At 39.2% G+C, this 18,649-nt stretch overlaps 1 protein-coding gene across 6 annotated transcripts in view; it reads right to left on the bottom strand.

Annotated features, from left to right (window-relative positions):
* Window positions 1–18,649, bottom strand: part of bcar3 (BCAR3 adaptor protein, NSP family member) — a 133,083-nt gene that overhangs the window by 22,553 nt on the left and 91,881 nt on the right. The window contains exon 1 of one of the 6 annotated variants that reach the window (XM_017693517.2): window positions 11,991–12,243. The exons of the other annotated variants lie outside the window; for them this stretch is intronic. Coding sequence (XP_017549006.1) covers window positions 11,991–12,074 — 84 coding nt within the window. The 5' untranslated portion in view covers window positions 12,075–12,243. Of the gene's footprint in view, window positions 1–11,990; window positions 12,244–18,649 lie in introns of those variants that run through there. 6 annotated transcript variants of the gene reach the window in all.

The raw sequence follows: 18,649 nt of genomic DNA on the forward strand, positions 1-18,649 counted from the left end.
AATTATAGTCAGATGCTAAGCCTTGCCCTTGATGCAGAATCATATGTGATCTGTTCTATAAATCACATGCATACTGTTCTACTGATTAGCAAGAAATAGGAGAGTATTAGATTATTTTTAGGTTGGGATCACTGGAGAACCTACGACACTATATTTTTTTAATGCTAAGTATTGTTTATGCCATTTTTCCCACAATTTATTCATTGTGAAGTCCAGTCGCTACCTATGTTTACACAGTGCTATCCATGTGGGAGGGGGAAGGCCAGCACACGCTGCCTCTGAGACACGTGAAGCGCCTCCACATCTTTATCAAACTACCACTAAGGCAATGCCATTGTACAAGTGTACAAGAGTGCTCAACACACTTGGAGGAGAACACTAAGTGCCAGTTCTGTTATATTAGCTAATAGATGTCTGTGCAGGCTAGTTAAGTTGTGGGGGAGGTAGGGCCACCCATAGGGAGTGAGCCTCGATGTATAGACAAAATTATGCCTCCAAAAGAAAACTTTGTCTGTTTTTTCTGATAAAGTTAATACAGCAACACTTTACTTGAATCCTTCTCAATACTCATATAACCATGCCATAAACATGAAATAGGAGATGTCATATAACCATTACTGTTTTTTTGTACCATGACATATGTTTTATGTCATGAAAGCAAACTAATGTACATTAGAGTGTGAAATTTAGTATGTGACATGACAGGAATTATTATCTGTCATGACAACTGTTGACATCTGATGTCTGCTATAATATGTTTGTCATGGTTATGTCAATGTTATGTAGTAGGGTTCAGTAAAGCAGTGTAAAGTAAAACGTTTACATCATTTTTACTGAAGTAGACAAAGCAAGTTTCCAAAAACTTTCTTCAACCATGGCATCTTTTATTGCATGGATTATTGCATTTATTCTCTTACTAGTATAATAGTGGTGTTCCAAACTGGTCAAGGAATCAAACCTTGACCTACTGTGTGCAAATGATGTCTTCTATGGTATCCAATTGTTCCTACCAATATCAACACCCAGCTCCATTATGTGGGAAAACAAAAGAGTGGATTTCTTTGATACATTGATGTACCGTTTAATGTAACTATTACCACACTTTCATGTCTATGGTGCTGCTTTTCTCACGTCTGAAGATTCTGCTGCTTTAAACTACCGTCAAGTCAGGAATGCTAAGAGTAACACTCACTTGTTCACCCTTCTTGTTTCCATGTTCAGGTCTTTGAGCTAAATGGATTTAAGCATGCCTTCACACACTCACATAAACCTGTAAGTGTAAGTTCTGATCACATGATTGTTTCTGGAAGGTTTGTGTATAATGTAGCTTGATTATTTATCCTCATCCGTCACCCTGCTGTTGATGACAGATTACTGTCAGCATTGATGCTGTTCACTCAATAATTCCAACCCCTGCAGCGCTGTCTACTGTAACAGCCCCTCTATGTTTTAATTACCCTGCACAGCGTGAGAGAGCTGTGTGGTTTATGTTCTGTTCTGCTGCACTCATGTGTGAATGAACATGTGTCACACCTCTAGAGGCTTGACCGTGCAGTTCCCACGATTACCAGAGACCAAAGGGAGTCCTGGGATGGCAAAGTCAGAAATGGGCATGACTTACACTGGACTTGAGTTTAGAGCCAGACAGAGAAAGAGGGAGAGGTCACGTTAGTCAGATAAAAGCATACCGCAGTCCGCTGCACATAAACACCAGTCCCTTGAGTGGGACGTTTGAGATGGTCAGGGAGTCACTGAAAACGGGATGGACAGGATTTCCAAATTCCTAACTTCAGTCAAATAAAATTATTCACTGCCATAAAACAAAATTCTATGTATAATAGGTAACAATGTCAACATGTGAATAGTACATGAAGGTATGAGTGTAAATGAAAGTATCAGAATTTGAAACTGTGAGCCCAATACCACCCCCGGTTAATTCCAAGGTTCTCTCATTTACCGTATTTCATAGAAACCACTGATTAAAACTAGACATCTGGGTGCCTCCTGTCAGGGTGAAATGGGCGAGGATGAGCTTGCCCTCTGAACTCACTCATGCTTAAATAACTGGAATTTTTTCCTGATGGATCCATTGCATTTTGACATTTTGGAACATAAAATATAAAAAACAAGCCAAATACTGAAGACCTCAGAATCAGTCTTAAAATATATGTAGCAATACAACCAGGACCAGTGCACAGATAGACCCCAGAGGGTGCTTAAGCCCTTGTCCTTTTGCCCTTACATTGTACAAATGCCCTTTTCATCAGCATGTATAATAATTGTGCATTATGTTGCCATTGATAAAGAAATGGGAATAGAGGTAGTTTTTGGTTAAGGTTTGATGAGCTTCACTCTTGGGTGCCCACTCTGATGCAGTACTGACAACCTGTGGCGATTTTACCTCATTAACTCTGATCTGTCATGGACAAAAACATCTCCACAGCACTGGAAACCCCACCAACAAAAGCACTGACAATTTCTTTAAGAACGCATCACTTTGCACGATAGTAAAAAGTGCTAAAAACTCGCTAAACCAAGTTTGTGTTATTGTAAAAAAGAAAGTGTGGCGCATTTAATTACAGACTACACTCACTAGTTTATATTAATGAGCTAGCATAGTATATAACATTACAGCCTAGTATGCAGGACACTGGGGTTCAAGTCGCTGCTTTGGTAATACTGTTGTTATTTAGATGGTCTTCTGAAGAGGTTTTTAACAGTAGGTTTGGTGTCCTCTGAAACATGTTTAAACTGTCTCCACTGAGGAAAGTGTTTGAAATATTCTGCAAATTAAATTAAGCTTAACCCATTAAAATCCCAAGCTTATGACATTATGTAGTAACTGCAGGGACTTCAATGAAAGCGGGCTGTGCTATTCTTAGGTTATAGAAGTGTGTAATAAAACTTTGGGCCTGTCAGTGGGCTTCCAGCGGGTTTCATTTGTGTTTCCGTAAAGATGACTGCCTATACTTCTCCTTGCTAGGAGTTTTTAATGTACCCTTTACATTGTGTGTAAATTTCATGATGAATGGACGAAACCAAATAGGCCAAAATGACTTGCAGTGTCTGGTTCCATTGACTTACATTAAAAGTAAAGTTGCAGCAGCTGGCAGTTTAGAATGGGGTTAAGGTAAAAAACAACAGCAACAAAACAAAAAAAACATTGAGCTACAAGGTTTGACAGGGCAGTGACAATATATAGACACTGAGAAACCCATTTCGCAGTGCTGACTGAAATAAAACCTGATGAGACTGGTATTGTAGTGAGAGATGGGTGGTGCTCTCTCGCAATTTTAGTCAGCAGCGGGCCGAGCCAACACCCCGCAAGCCACAAATTACAGTGACCAGACGACGCATTCTTTTACACTGGCTGCAGGAACCATTGCAAACAGTTGTTTGTCCTTAGTCTCTTTTTAATCACCACATCATTACACAACACAGGACCAAAAGTTTAAAAAACCCAACAATAACAGAGAAGCAAAAATTCCACATACAGTGTATGTGTAGTATATAGTGAAGAATTCTCATAGCTCTGAGTGAAGTATTAGATTTTTACAGCTATTTGTGTGATTTCAGTGCCAGGGGAGGTAGGCTTTCCTGGCATCTCCTGTGCATTCATTCTGCAATACGCCATCTCTGCATGGAGCTTGGAGCTATGAGCGTGAGCTCAGGCCCATTTAGAGGTGTGCTAAGGCCATAAACATTTAAAAATAGCTAAAGCTCGATCACTCTAGCAGCTCCATATCACTGCCACTGCTGTTATTCCTTCCATCAAGCAAAGACATCGGCAACACATTTATGCACAAATCAATCACCTAAAAGCCTCCAACTTTTAATAATGCTGACATTTATATCGGGTGTGATTTCCAACCTGCCATGTGGCGTGTATTTGTGCGAGGGACTGTAGGGATTGTTTTGAAATACCAGTGTCATCTTCAACTCTCTAGTTCTGAGTCATAAGGGATTACTGATTTCACATATTTCTGTATATTATTGCACTCTGAGTAGAATGTTCGACCTGGTTTGTGAGGTGACCTTTACAAAGCCTGAGAAAAGTGACAAAAGGAAGGAATTTAACTTTTTTAGAACATTTAAAAAAGTAACTCCTCCAAAAATTCAAAATAAAACCTTTAGTATAGAGGTTATGTAAAATGTATACAGAATCTTTATAACATGTAGAGGTTAATTAAACTTTAAAGGGCTCATGTCCTACTTTTTTCTTGTACTTTATTTTTTCCCTGAGGTACATGGACAATGTCAGTATGGGTTTATGCATCATATTTACATGACATATTTACTTATCCTTTAGAATTAAACAGGCTGTTTTTGTTGTTGTGCCCTTAAGACTGATGATATACATATCCACTGTTCTTATTGTCCTGAATTGTGCCTCATTCAAAAGCAGAATGTGTGAATGGGTGGAGATAAAATGCTGTAGACTGAAAGGGTGGATACATGTAAATGTATCATCAAAAAAACAATTAATTCAAAATGTTCTTTTTTTAATAAAAAAGATTGGATTGGTACGTATATTTTGGATTTTTTACATACAAGGTCAAACTATTTTACTTCAAAAAAGTGAAGAATATTTGTTTTTCAATTATATGGCCCTTTAAAAAGGTAATTTTTTAAGGAGGAGTCCATTTATAAGTGTATTTTAAGCGACAATATGTGGTCTGCATGTAGCCTGTTTTTTAAATAGGTTTTTGTGCCTTCCCTGCAGTAACCCACCCACCACAGCTCAGAAAGGGGTTGCTAATGAGTTGATTAGTTGAAACATCTGCTGGGAGCAGGGAAAACACTAAAATGTACAGGGCAGTAGGCCTGCAGGGTCAGACTGGGGGACCACAGTTGCAGATAAGTGTCTCAGTTTAAGTAATGCCGTCTGACAAATACTGCATATGCTGAGTGTCAGATATGTAAAGATGAAGTACAAAAAAAATCCTTTTTTCACATATTTTTGTGACATCACAACCATGATGAATTAAAATGGCTTAAAAAAATGGCAAAAAAATGTTTATTGCAGATTAATTGGTATGTGTGGGCTGAATGGGCTACTGATTTAATGGAACATCCTGAAACTTTGACAGTGTTAAATAACACAACAAACTCTTATTAAAAAAAAAAAATCAAGGAAAAGTTGGTTTCCCATCATATGTCCCCATATGGCTGAATGAACTCCCACACATAGCGAAGCCAGTGAAAGGAATAATTTTGATGTATCTGCACTGAAAGACTGCCTTAGCACCAATCCTCTTCATTGTAAATGAGGTCTTACAGTCAGCATATGTTGCGCAAATGGTTAAAAATCTCTTGTCCATAAGGAAACTAAGTCCATCGACCCCATGTGAATTTACACCTCAGATGTGCTTAAGATGAAACGACATAATAATCCCACGGTAGCAAGTTTTGCTCAAAGCTTCCTGTGGGACCTGAGGGACAATGACAAGATACACTAGGATTCCCTAGAGCTTTTATGGGCAATTAGTGGCCTTTCATGGGCAGTTGTACTAGTATCTTGTGTTATTTGGTGTAGAGTCTCACCCTTCCTGAGCTGGGGTAAACTGAGACCACCATGTTAGTCATCTTTGGGAGCTTTACCCCACTGGGGCCTGAAAAACACAGCCTGCTTCCGTCCATATCACTACCATCTAACTGTCCTGGCCTGGTTCAGGGTCCCAGGGGTCAGCACCACGTCCATGCGTTCTATGTACGGGCTCAGGCAACATGAAACTGGGGAACGTAACGAATCAGAGAATGGCCTGTGGTAAACATTTATGGAGGATTTATGACCCTTTTACTGTGATTGCAAATACGTGTTTTGTTTTGCTAGGTCACCCCCTCAGCCTCATGATACAATATGTAATCTTTGATGCCCCCCACACGCCCATACACACATTCTTATTCAGTCCTTAATCCAAAGCTCAAGCTTTTTCTTACTTTTCCAGGGTGTATTTGGCAGATTTGTATATATTGTTTGGCTGAAGTGTAATAATGCAACACTTCAAATCTACTCTGTGCCTAAATCAAGCCCCGCCCCCTCATTTTTCCATTGTTTTCTCACTTTCTGTATTTTCTCTTTCTTCACAGATATTATGCCTCCCACACACCAGTTCTGCTACCTTCTACCTATTTATATCTGAATTAGTTAGATGAGTTTTTCCTTCAAGTCTACAGTGATAAGCAGGATGCATCAAGTTGCTTGATTCAAATATGTGTTCATAGTGCATAAAACATATGAATAAAATATTACATCATTTGCTTACTTTAATTTTAGTCGCTAGTAAGTAAGCTGAAAGATAAGGACGTGTTGATGTAATATATGATTTATGTCTGTGCATTAGAATCAAGTAAATTTCAGGCATCACTTTTTTACAGAGCAGCTAGGTTTTGCCTATTTGTGCCTGTATAATGTATTTTCCCTTGATCTATCTATCTAGCTCTCCTCTCTCCCTCTCCAACTCAGATTCCCACTTCAGTTCTAATCACTCTGAGCCAGCTCTGGGCTGGTAAGGAGGGCCTGCAGAGAGAGGATTAGGGCCTGGGGCAGCTGTGTTGGATCACTTTGAACTGTGGCCTCTTTTCAGTATTTCCTATAGCATGCTACATTTGCCCTACAGAAAGATTTGAAAGTGGCAGAGAGAAGAGGCTTAGCCTCAGGACCAGAGTCTCCCCGAAAAAACCTGGAAAAAGCCTCAGAGTTATAATGAAGACAGAGGTGGCAGAAGGAAGACAAGCTAATATAATGGAGTGCCTATACAAAAAAGTGATGTGTTGACTTCACATGATTCAAATATACACAGTACTGTGCAAATGTTTGAGGTTGTGCATATATTTAGTTTCCAGTCAAAATAGCCATTAAGTCATTGAAACTATTATTTTTTCAGGCTCCGCTCTTGCTGCAGATCTGAAAAAATTCAGAGTCCATCCTTCTACTGTAAAAAGACAACTCAACACTGAGTTTAAAAAAGTCATTAGTAGGAATCTTTGCTAATCAAGCAAAGAAGCTGCCAGTGTTCTCAGAACAACGAACCAGCCATCTCAATTAAATATTTTTGAGACTACTTGGATTGTGAAAAGCACAAAATATAACCTACTTCTGTATGTTGAAAAATTGTATAACTTGTAACTTCAAGGCCATTCTAATCCTAACCCTGGAAATGAAATAAAGGGTGGTCTATGATTTTGGCACACCTCTTCCACATGAATAGAATATCTTGCAACACAGTTGTTGAAAAAATTAAGGAAACTGGAAAGAAAATTCTGTTAATGTAGTTTCCAAAATCTCCAAATCTCCAAAACATTTTCAAAACAATGAAAAACATTCATTTCAAATGATGTAAAAAATTGAGATATGAAGTTTTAATTATGGAAGCAATGATATTTCATTCTTGAGCCAATCACGTACGCATTAGAATCATGCAAATTCGATGCATCATTTTTTCAGTGTATTACAATGAAGGCTCTCTTCCTGAGTAGTAAGCCTCCCTTCTTTACCTCCACAACTTCCTTTACTCATTTGCACAAAGCATCAAGAGCATTATCACACTACTGTTGGCCAAAGTGACAGCAGAGTGCATCAGCCTGCGATGATGTACAGCTCTAAGTCAGAGTCATGTGGGACGCTGAGGTGATGTATGCTGGGAAGCACAGTTGCTCAGGGTGATTGATGGGAGTTTGCCAGGCTGTGTCAGCAGCTCCGCTGTGGCCTGTCAGTCATAGGGCTTCCCACGGCCCCCCGGCTCTGCTGAGCTCACACTTCTGCCACACTCACCAACCTTATGCCATCTCACACTTTCGCAGTGTGTGAGGAGAGACTGTGTGTGCTGGGGGGGAGGGGTGGGGGTGAAAGAAAGAGGATAAAATGGACAAACAGAAAGTGTGCATGTTGGAGCAGGGATGTGAGAGAGAGTAAGAGACTGTGAGACATCAGGAGTGTACATGCTGAATTGGAGTGCCTTTGTGTGTTTTTAATCATGTTTTATTCAGTCAGGGCCAACAAAATGGTCCTGGCTTTCAAGTGCTGGGAAGAAAAGTATTTGGTTTGTAGTTAAGGTGAGGCTTAGAGTTAGGGTTAGTCTTTTCTTATACAGTGCCTCCAATCAAGTTATTGATTTTTAGGAGAAGATTAGACATAAGACAATCCAGTTAAATAAGAAAGGGAAAGTCAAAGGAAAATAAGTGGGGAAAAAAGAAGTTCAAAGAATTATTGAAAGATCCAGAGGAAATAGGACACCTAATGTCATAGTCAGAAGACAACGATACGGGCTTGAAGCCATAAGAAAAGGAAATAGCCAAAAACAAAGAAAATGTGCAAATTAAAGAAGCTTCTCAGAACAATGGACTGGTCACCCCAACTGCAACCAAATTCTAAGACTAAACTTTGTTTTTTTCCCTGATGCTATAAAAGAAATAACTTATTACTGTTTAATAACTGTTTTGACTCTAAATTAAATAAATGAAAAGGTGCTCTCTGACTTGCACAGTGCTGTAGGTGTCACTGTAATATCAAAGCCTTTCAGTTGTTGTTTGTTCTCCTTTTATATCAACACTATAATGATTTTCATGATCTCTCCAAAATGACTTGCTAAAAATCTTACATTTTAAGTTTCATTGAAAGTTATTATTTCACAGACATTAGATACAGACAATATAATACATTAAGGTATGTATAACCCCACCTTCTGAAAGATGTGGCAAATAAATCTGACTGAAGCGGATGGGAAACTGGTGGGAAAGTATGTGTGTGTATTTGTAGCTAACGTGAAACACGTCCATCAAGTGTTAATATAGCACTTTGGTAAGCATGTAAGCCAGTTTATTTAGGGCAGCAGTGCCAGGCTTTAGTTTCAGGCCTCCGCAGGGCATGGCCACTTTCACAGCTGTAATACACACATGCCTCCTCTTCTTGGCAGCTGCACTCACGCCCCATCAAAATAAAGCCTCCCATGTGGCTTTCCCCCTGAGGAAATGAACTTTGCGACTGCTCTGCTATAGACTTGGCCCTTCATGGCCAAGTCCTCCCCAACTATGTGAAAGGTTGCTCGGTCGAGTCTGAATAAAGAGTCCATGCAGCCGACTTGAACACTGCCCACTCTGTCTGCCTCACACCCAGTGTGTCCCACACCAGCCCAGCCCCACACCACACCACGCACCGGAAGTCTCCATGACAACCGTTGTCTATATTTAGGAACAATATCCCCCTTACAGAAAAATCAACAAGCCCTGAGGGAATCTACGAACCTTCTTGGGTCCAGTGGACTCCCTGCCTCCCTGACACAGGAAGTAATAAATACACTGCTAATTCTGGACAAACTGCTCAGATTCCAAAATTTAGGAGATCCGAGATTGATTTCTGATTCCAGAATTTAGAGAATTAGCCTAGCCATCCCAAAATCTGGTTCTAAATGAACAAATCTATGCTCTGCCCACAAATCTGTTCCTCTACAGTTACTTTTGGGAGTCTGGACAAGCTTTTTAGAACAATGGTTAAATATCAGTTATGTTACTAATACCTGTATTAAAGTACATTATTAATTTTAAATGAAAGTTTTGTTATATGTGCTTGAAAGGTTACAATCTTAGGATAGACTACATGTCCTTTTTTCTCAAGTAAATGTAAGCATGGTGACAGGGCAGTCATGGTCTGGAGGTTAGGGAACTGGCCCTGGTCGATCCCCAGTGCTTGACAGTCCATGACTGAGGTGTCCTTGAGCAAGACACCTAACCCCCAATTGCTCCCCAGGCACTGTGGATAGGGCTGCCCACCGCTCTGGGCAAGTGTGCTCACAGCCCCCTAGTGTGTGTGTATTCACTAGTGTGTATGCGCAGGTGGAATTTCTCTGTTTGTGGGATTAAAAAAAGTATCACTTAATTTGTTGTCATTTTCAAACTGGCTGGTTTCAGTTGACTACAGTAACACTGTCTGGCATGGCAGTGCAATCTATCGATGTCTGCTGTAGCTTCTCATTAGGGTCCATGGGATTTTTGCTAATGTTCTGTAAAGCTCTTCCAACTTTGCAACAGTTGCTGTGAAAGAACACAATGTAGGTGGAGCCCAGGCAGAAAATTCACACTGAAAATTCCATCCCAAGAATGCTCTGAAATTCCATCCCAAGAATTCCACATTCTAAAAAGTCATTAAATCTTACAGACGTTCTAATTTGTTCCCAGTATGACTCAATATGTCAGTGCACTGTTCTCTGTTACTTCCATGTCTATAACCAAGTGTTAGATCGATGTGGATCGATGGCAGGGGAAGAGCAGGTGACGCAGTGGACACTTCTCCAGAGAAAGTAAAAAAAAATCCATCAATATTATTTCTAGTTTTAATATTAGATGCTGTAGATTTTTTAAGTTTTAAATGATTCTGAATGGGAGAATGCCATTTGAACGTTTCTTTCTACATTTAGCCTATTAATAATCTACTTATTTTGGAACATCTCATGACACATTGCCCCATATCATATTACAGGGCTAGCATTGCTTCTATATAAACACATAAGGAGAAAATAGTTAGCTATTTCAAGACTTGCATCCAACATACTTAACTTGACATCCTGAATAGAATGGTTTTCCCCCAACATAGATCAAACGAGCTATCAACAGAACACTTGTTCACACTCAGGGTCAGTTTAAAGGCCATGATAGGCTTCTATACTGCTGAGAAAGAATCAGCATATTTAAAATGGTTTTGAGATGACACTTAAGAATGCGCATAACACACAAGCAAGCACACACATACTCTCAAGTATCACAAGAAGCTGTACACTGATGTCTGGCAGACATCTTCACTTACTTTAATGAAAGCAGCAATATATCTAGAGCAAAGACTGGCACAATAACTTGTTTTTTACAGCATCCGTTTATCTTCCCTAGCAATCTCTAATCTTCACACTGCTCTGACAGCTATTCAGGCCAAGTGCACATGTTAACACATAAGTGTCTTAACTTGCGTGTCCAGGACTGTGGACACATCCCAATACAGTAATACAATTGTAAGCAATATGAATATATAATGTAACACAGTGCAGTGCAATTATGATGTAATACAAAGTCAGAGACCATTCAGTTATTTCATTTCCAGTCAAAAAGGCCATTAAGATCAAGTTTTAAATTTTCAGGAGATATTTCTGAGAAGATTAGATATTCCACTTGTATAGCAAAACATAAAGTCAAACAAAAAGAGACAAAGAAAATGGGACTCCTAACAACTGCTTCAGATCTGAAAAATCCAGAGGTATTTCTGTCCATCCTTCCACTGTGAGAAGACAACTCAACTGTGGGTCTGAAAGGATGCGTAGCTGTCAAGAAGCTGTTAAATGATAAAAGGAAATGCGCAAATCAATCAAATAAGCTGCTGGTGTCCTTAGAACGATGGGCTGTCCACCCAAGAGTCCAGACCTCGGCATCATTGAATGCATTTGGGATTACTTAAATTACACTCAAATTTTGGAAGCTGTTATAAAGGCATAGCTTTATTAAAGGGTGGACACAGTAAATACTGAAATATCTGAACTATCTGATATTATATTTAGTTGTAGAGGTTTCTGTGTAATTTTCTGTTTATTGTTTGAGCTATAAAATCTGTATTTTTTGTCTGCTAACAAATAAATAATTAGCATTTAAAGGCCAGAAATGAAATAAATGAAATGTGGCCTCTGACTTTTGCACAATAATGCATATCTGTTGTTGTCACCGACGTATCAAACTCCATTTAACCCCTTAAATGCCCAGGGCCTGTCAGAGGTCCCAAAGTTTTATTGCACAATTACAAATAACCTAAGAATAACTCAGCCTGTTTGCATTGAAATTTGAGTTTTTAACTGAAAAAACAGCTGCTGTTTATATGGTAAGAACATTTTATGAATTGACCAATAGAAATAGTCCAAAATGACATCATTACACTCATTACATTAAAGTTGAGAGCATTTTTTTTACTTTTCTTCCATTAAGTTTCCATGACAATCCAGAGCAAAGCTGTCACTCACCTTGGCCCCAATGACTGAGCTCTTGTGGTAGAAGCAGCACAAAGCTGCAGTGATGGTCCTCAGAACACTGCATCTTTCAGACATTGCTCTATCCCCAGTAATTCCTCACTGTTCTTTTGGAAATAAGTGATGCACCTTCACATTCAGTTCAAACTCACACTCGCTGCTTCCCTGCCTCTCTCTGCTCTGTGAGCATGTTCGCTGCTCTGCATGTGTCTGTGAGTATGTGTGGCACTCACTCAGCTTAGGGGTATGAATGTGAGTGTGTGTGTATGTGAGAGGGTTGCATATGCTGCTCCATGCTGTTGCTCTCAGCCCCGCCAAGCCATGTATGGAGTGGTGCTTTTCCCATGTGATCCTAGGAGCCAACCAATCAAATTAAAGCCATCTGCAGTCAGCATACCGCCAAATGCTTAACCACACCCCCAAACACAGAGAGAGAGAAGGAGAGAAGGTGGGGGCACATGGACATGGGGGGAGGTAAAGGGGGTCAGTGAAGACACAAGGAGGATGAGAAAGAAGGTGAGTTTGAATGTTTGGATGAGTGGTGTGACAGGGAGTAAGGCCGAAAAGAAAGGCATAGTAGTAAATTGTTACTGCCAAAATAAAAACGCATTTCCATTTTTTCTTGCATTTTATTTATTTATTTTTTTCTTCTTAACTCCTTAAGATCTCAGGTTTATTACATACTGAGGCTTATACTGCAGTACCTACAGGGACTTCAATTCAAACTGGCCGAGCTATTCTTAGGTTAGGGAAGTGTGTAATAAAACTTTGGGCCCATGGCCATTTAAGGGGTTAAATCTGCTTTTTTGGGTTCTTCAAAACAATAATTCACTGCTACATCACCATTTTCCATCCTCACTTTATCTCTTAGAATTAACCAGGCTGTCTTTGTTACTCTGCCTTTGAGACTGATGGATGTGATTTAGTGCTGTTCTGATTGGCTGTCCTGTATTGTGCCTTATTCAAAAAGCGATCGGGGCTACTACTTTTAACTTCATTGTGAATGGACGGAGCTAATCATGCATAGGCTGAATGGGCAGATATAAGTACAAATGCCCTTTAAATAAGACACCTTAATAGCTTCATTCAGTAAAAGAAGGTGTTTCTTTACCATTCGTATTCAGATCCCATGATTATTAAATGTACACAAATCCCTCGCTCAATTTGACAGACAGAAGAACAGACAGAATGGTCTGAGAGCAGGGTCAGCAACATTGTGCGCCCCCACCCCGCCAGAGCACATTGGAGTTAAGTGACTAGCTCAAGGGCACTGTGGTCACATTTAGATGGTAAGTGTGTTTACTCATTCATGACTCATCATTCGCCGCCTGTTCACACATGCCACTGACACCAGGTACAACTCATCAGAACGAACAGAAGATATTTAGTAAGATGGTAACTGTTCAAACATTTTAATGACCTGTTGCTGTCTTTGTGAAATAGATACTCCTCAATCTAATGGTAAATCAGTTATTAAAGTCAGCCTGAAACTTAAAATTACATTTTATACCTTGTTATTTCATGTTCCTGGTCTTATTAGGGCCCATATCCTATTTTTCCTTGAGGTTCGCTTGGGATGTTTGTGTGATTTTATGTAATAAAAACAAGTATCACACCCCTTTTTAAAAAAAACTGTTAGCCCTGAGGTACTCCATATACCTTCAGCAGGAAAAGGAATGGGTGGGGCTAAACTAGTGTATACTGAATATGTAAATATGCTGCATTTCATGACATCACAAAAAAATGTTGGATTTCAAAATAGCCTGTTTAGTTTCCATATATGTACTGTGTGGACTGGAAAGTATAAGTGAATAGTATATATAGAAATTTTAACAATGAGGAAAATTCAGCTTTTCATGATATGAGCCCTTTAAGCACAATTCATTATGTCATACCATTAAAAGATAAAATTCATGCCAACAATATCATTCCGTGACCTTATCTGGACTAAGAGGCTATGATGATAATGATGATGAATAGTATCACATTTTACCTCACCCTACTAGTATCATGATTATACTGCTACATATTGTGATTGAGATAAACATTGCTCTATTAAAAATGCACTGGGGAATCAATAGCATGGCTAAAGATTGGCCTGCGTTATTTGACCAAAATACTGTATTTTGTTGGATTTCATGAGTAACTTAATTCAACAAAACCTCAAAAAACTCTGATTGGTCAAGATGCTCACAGCACACTGTGATCAGTTGGGAGCTTATTTATAGCCATTCCTACCAATATTATGCTGCCTTCATTTGAATATAATGATATCACATGATTATTTTGTCAAGAATCAAACATACTAAAAAAACTAAGCTGTTTAAATGTTAATATGATCCCTGTTTATCTAAATAACTCCAGAAACGGGATTTGACATGAAACACTTTCTAATGCCCTGATATCACTCTATCACTAGTGACATTTAAAAGCTAATTTCAAAAGACCAGAGAAAGCTGCTCCTACGATGCATTACAAACAGGATGAGGCAGAAAGAAGGCGCAGTGTGATGCTGAGTGACATCTCAGCGCTCAGGGAGCACGCCTGTGTCTGTCAGCATTAGCACTGCCCAGCTTCAGCTAGCGCTCTGAGCTCCGGTGCAGCAGTGGGGGGTTTATGTGGGAGAGCATTCCCCAGCAGGCCACTCCGTCTGTCCAGCTGGTCTGACCCTCAGCAGGGGGACCTGGGGACTGGCTGGAGCCCCCAGAGGCTTTAAATGGCTGTCTACATTACTCCCTATGGGGCTCAAAACCAAAGGCACACTCACTCTCTGACTAACACAACACTTAGTGTTATTGCTTTAGTCTAGAGGGGCTTTTCTTAAGTGGGGGGTGGGGGCAGACAGGGACTTCTCTTGATTAGCTACTGAGCCAAGCAGTTGTTTCTGCTCTTCTCTATTAATAACTTGATTTCTCATTGCTGTTGTTGCATGTTTTCGATATGTAAAGAATGTGATGTAACAAAGACAAATGTTTGTAGATTTCTGTTTGTCATTTTGCTCAATACAACACCTGAATAGGAATACTCTGCACACTTCAGTTTTCACTTTTAATGTTACTCTGTCAAATCAGTATTAAGACTTTAGTAATCTAAATTCTGTCTAATTAAAGTTCACGCTCACTCAGGAACTATCACAATACATCCATAGATAAAGGTAGCATTATGCTTCTTTTATATAGTGATGGATACCATGGCACACAAAACCCTCCATTCCATTGGAATAGTTACCTCAAAAAAGTAATCCATTACAAATTACTAACAACTTCTGTGTAATGTACTAACTACTTCTCTGTAATGTAAATACTACTGTAATGGGATTACTTCATTTATTACTTTCTGTAAAAAGTATCCTCATTACTCATTACTTTATTTCTACTCTCTAAAAACACATCTATACAGCTGGAAAGTACAAGCAGCCTGTTAGTATCTCTTGGTTTTACAGGAGACAGCCAGTTATGCGTGATTACAATTATGATCAGCTAATGCCAGAAACTAGCCAGAAGATACAGTTCACAAACAGCTGCCTCAAAAAAATTCTTTTTAAAATTCTTTCTGGACACAATGTAAATCACTCAGAGCTGTTCTTGTTCTGTTTAGATGAGGCAGGGTTTCTCTCTCCTTCTGCATGGGAATCTTTATCCATCAGTTTCATCCCAGCATGATAAGATGGTTCTACAGATTACTTATTAGGTGTATGTCAGTCATATTCACAATCAAAGATGTGCAGTCAGCTGTTGCAGGTAGCATACCTCAGCAGAAATTACATAAAACATTCAGCATGGCTAATTTATATAGAGGAAATGTATGTTTTAAATGCATTGCACATAGTTAATACTGCTAGAGCAACACAAGTAACAGACCTGGTATGAGGTCAGTAATTCTAACGTGTGAGAATTTAACTGCACTACTTTACTACAGAGAAAGGTACTTCACTGTAATGTGTTACTTTGTATGTTTGTAATGTCACAACACTGGATCATTTTATAATGCTCATTTACTCTGGTGGCAGATTTTAACAAGTTAAAGGGGACAATGTCTCTTTGGTTGAGATTAGGCAAGACATAGATATGAGATATGAGGATTAGAAATTGCCATTTATTTGACATGGTGGTTGGAATGAGAGTGTAAAGCATGTGAAAGCCAACAAGCCTAAAACAAGACTCTTGTTTTTCAGTGTGTTTGGACAAAAGTGGACCAGGCCTGGGTTTCCTCATAGACTAGCATATGAATCAACACACTTCAATGGAGCCTGTATATGCCTGAACACATTTGACTAATGATTGGTAGGGTGTGTATCTTATTAATTGCCCCTGTTACCATGTCGTTTCGGGGGGGTGGGGGGTGGGGTTGGGGGTACCTTTAATGCTGCCAACAGAGGACAATTCAGTCTGACTCAAAATGTATTTGTATAGCACTTTTTACAACGAACACAGTCACAAAGCAGCTTTACAGAGATCCAGATCCAAGCCACTAATGAGCAAGCCAAGAGCAACGGCAGCAACCAAAACTCATTTACATTTACATTTACAGCATTTAGCAGACGCTTATCCAGAGCGACTTACAAGAATTGCTTTGTCTATCTAGAGAAAGAATCTTTGCAAGTTACCAATAGCTTAGACAGAAAGCCAGTCATGAGCTCAGATACTGCTAGAAACAAACAAAACACTGTTGATACCGAGAGAAAAAAGAAACAGAATTGAACACAGAGCAGTGCAATACAATACAATACAATACAATACCATACAATACATAAGTGTAGTATGATACATTACAATCAATACTTAAACTCCCTAAGAGCATGAGGAAGAACATCATGCATTCAAGTCAAGCAATTAAAACCTCTCCACACCATATATAAATGTGGTGTATAGTTGTGTTTTAGTTAGGTTATGCCATACACACACACACACACACGTGTGTGTGTGTGTGTGTGTGTGTGTGTGAATGTGTGTGTATATGTGTGTATATATATATATATATATATATATATATATATATATATATATATATATACATATATGTATATGTATGTGTGTGTGTGTATATGTGTGTGTGTGTGTATATGTCGTAACCTCAATAAATGCAACAAATAACAGTGTTGGCACAAAATATACAAAAAATTATGTTTTAAAAGTCTGCACTGTATAAACATGCACTACATCATATTTGGAAAACTAGTGTATCAATGGGAAGTTTAGCTGGACTGTGTGGATGTGCAGCAAAGTTTCGTTCTGTCTCTTTTTTCCAAGATCATTCCTAAGAGGTAAACAAAGACATTATGACTGGCTGGCACACCCTCGGAACAATTCTGGAATGTTCTCCCAGAGGGTCAGCTCCTTAAACTGGCTAATTATGCTCAATAAAGCACCAGCATCCTGTGAGCAAATACATTTTTTCCACAGCCTGCTGCGAAAAAGGAGTCCGGCTTTGTGTTTTCATTCGTGAGAGTGAAAATGACTGGTTTAAAAACAGAACTGAGAGAATGGCACGCAGGCCAGGGTAAATATACATCCATCCACCAAAGAAATTACTTATAGCAGGCCGCATGGTACCAGTTCCTGTTTATTCTAGACATTCTTTTCCTTAGTTACCTCAGAAGCCAGTTGGAAATGCTCGACAGGTTGCTATTGTCCTGTATTGACTGCTAGAGGAAAGAAAATGAGTGTAATTATAGAAGACACAGCTCATACATTTAGTCTGTGCCCTAATAAAAATAATTTATAATCCTTAATATGAGTGTTATGTGTGTAATGACTCATATAAATGGAGAGAGGATATCTTAGATGTCATATCTCTACAAGGACAAACTAAGTCCGGTTTTAGCACCATATAATGTGGGCATAGCAGGTGATGTAATGGTGTACACACAACATTATATAATCTCAATGTCACATGCACACACAGATATATAAGGTCTGGAAAACTACCCTGGTATTATGCATGCAGATATTAAGTTATGATGCATAACTACTTAATACTTTTCAAAGCACATTGAGACATTTTAGTTCATCATTTACCCAAATCAAGTGCTGCATATCTAATAAACTATGGAAAATCCATATTTTAAGGGCACTTTCCAATCCTCACCAGTCCTAAGTTGCAAGTCACATTATAGCGTAACACCAGCTGTTACAAATTGCTGTGTAAAACACAAGCTTTACCACTAGAGGGCACCTTCTCTCTGTGTCTGTGTTGCCCCAGTGTGGGTTTGCTATTGTAAATACACTGAGAGATGCATTAAAGCTGGGAAAAGCTTTGAAAGCTCACAACCAAAATTTCTGTTGTAGTCTATGGTGTTCTGATGGAGCATGTGAGCTCTTAGTGCTTAGTTCCACTCATCCTGAGTGCAGTCCTTGTTTAAAGCTAGGTGAAGTTAGAAGCAGTTGATTGATGGGTTTGGCTTTGGTCCTATAGTAAAAGCACTCTCAGCCAACTGTAGTTAAACTTACAGGATTTTATTGTGAACGTCAATAACCGTATACCCATAGCTGTGTGCCTGCAGTTGTTTGACTGTGTGTGTGTGTGTGTGTGTGTGTGTGTGTGAGAGAGAGAGAGAGAGAGAGAGTCTTGAGGGTGAGCTAAATTGAAAGAGCCATTAGTGCTGGTCTAAAAAATTGAAGAACATGGTCAGTTCCAGAAATAGCCATTAATCC

This window comes from Pygocentrus nattereri, chromosome 28, assembly GCF_015220715.1.
Source record: "Pygocentrus nattereri isolate fPygNat1 chromosome 28, fPygNat1.pri, whole genome shotgun sequence".
Taxonomy (NCBI): Eukaryota; Metazoa; Chordata; class Actinopteri; order Characiformes; family Serrasalmidae; genus Pygocentrus; species Pygocentrus nattereri.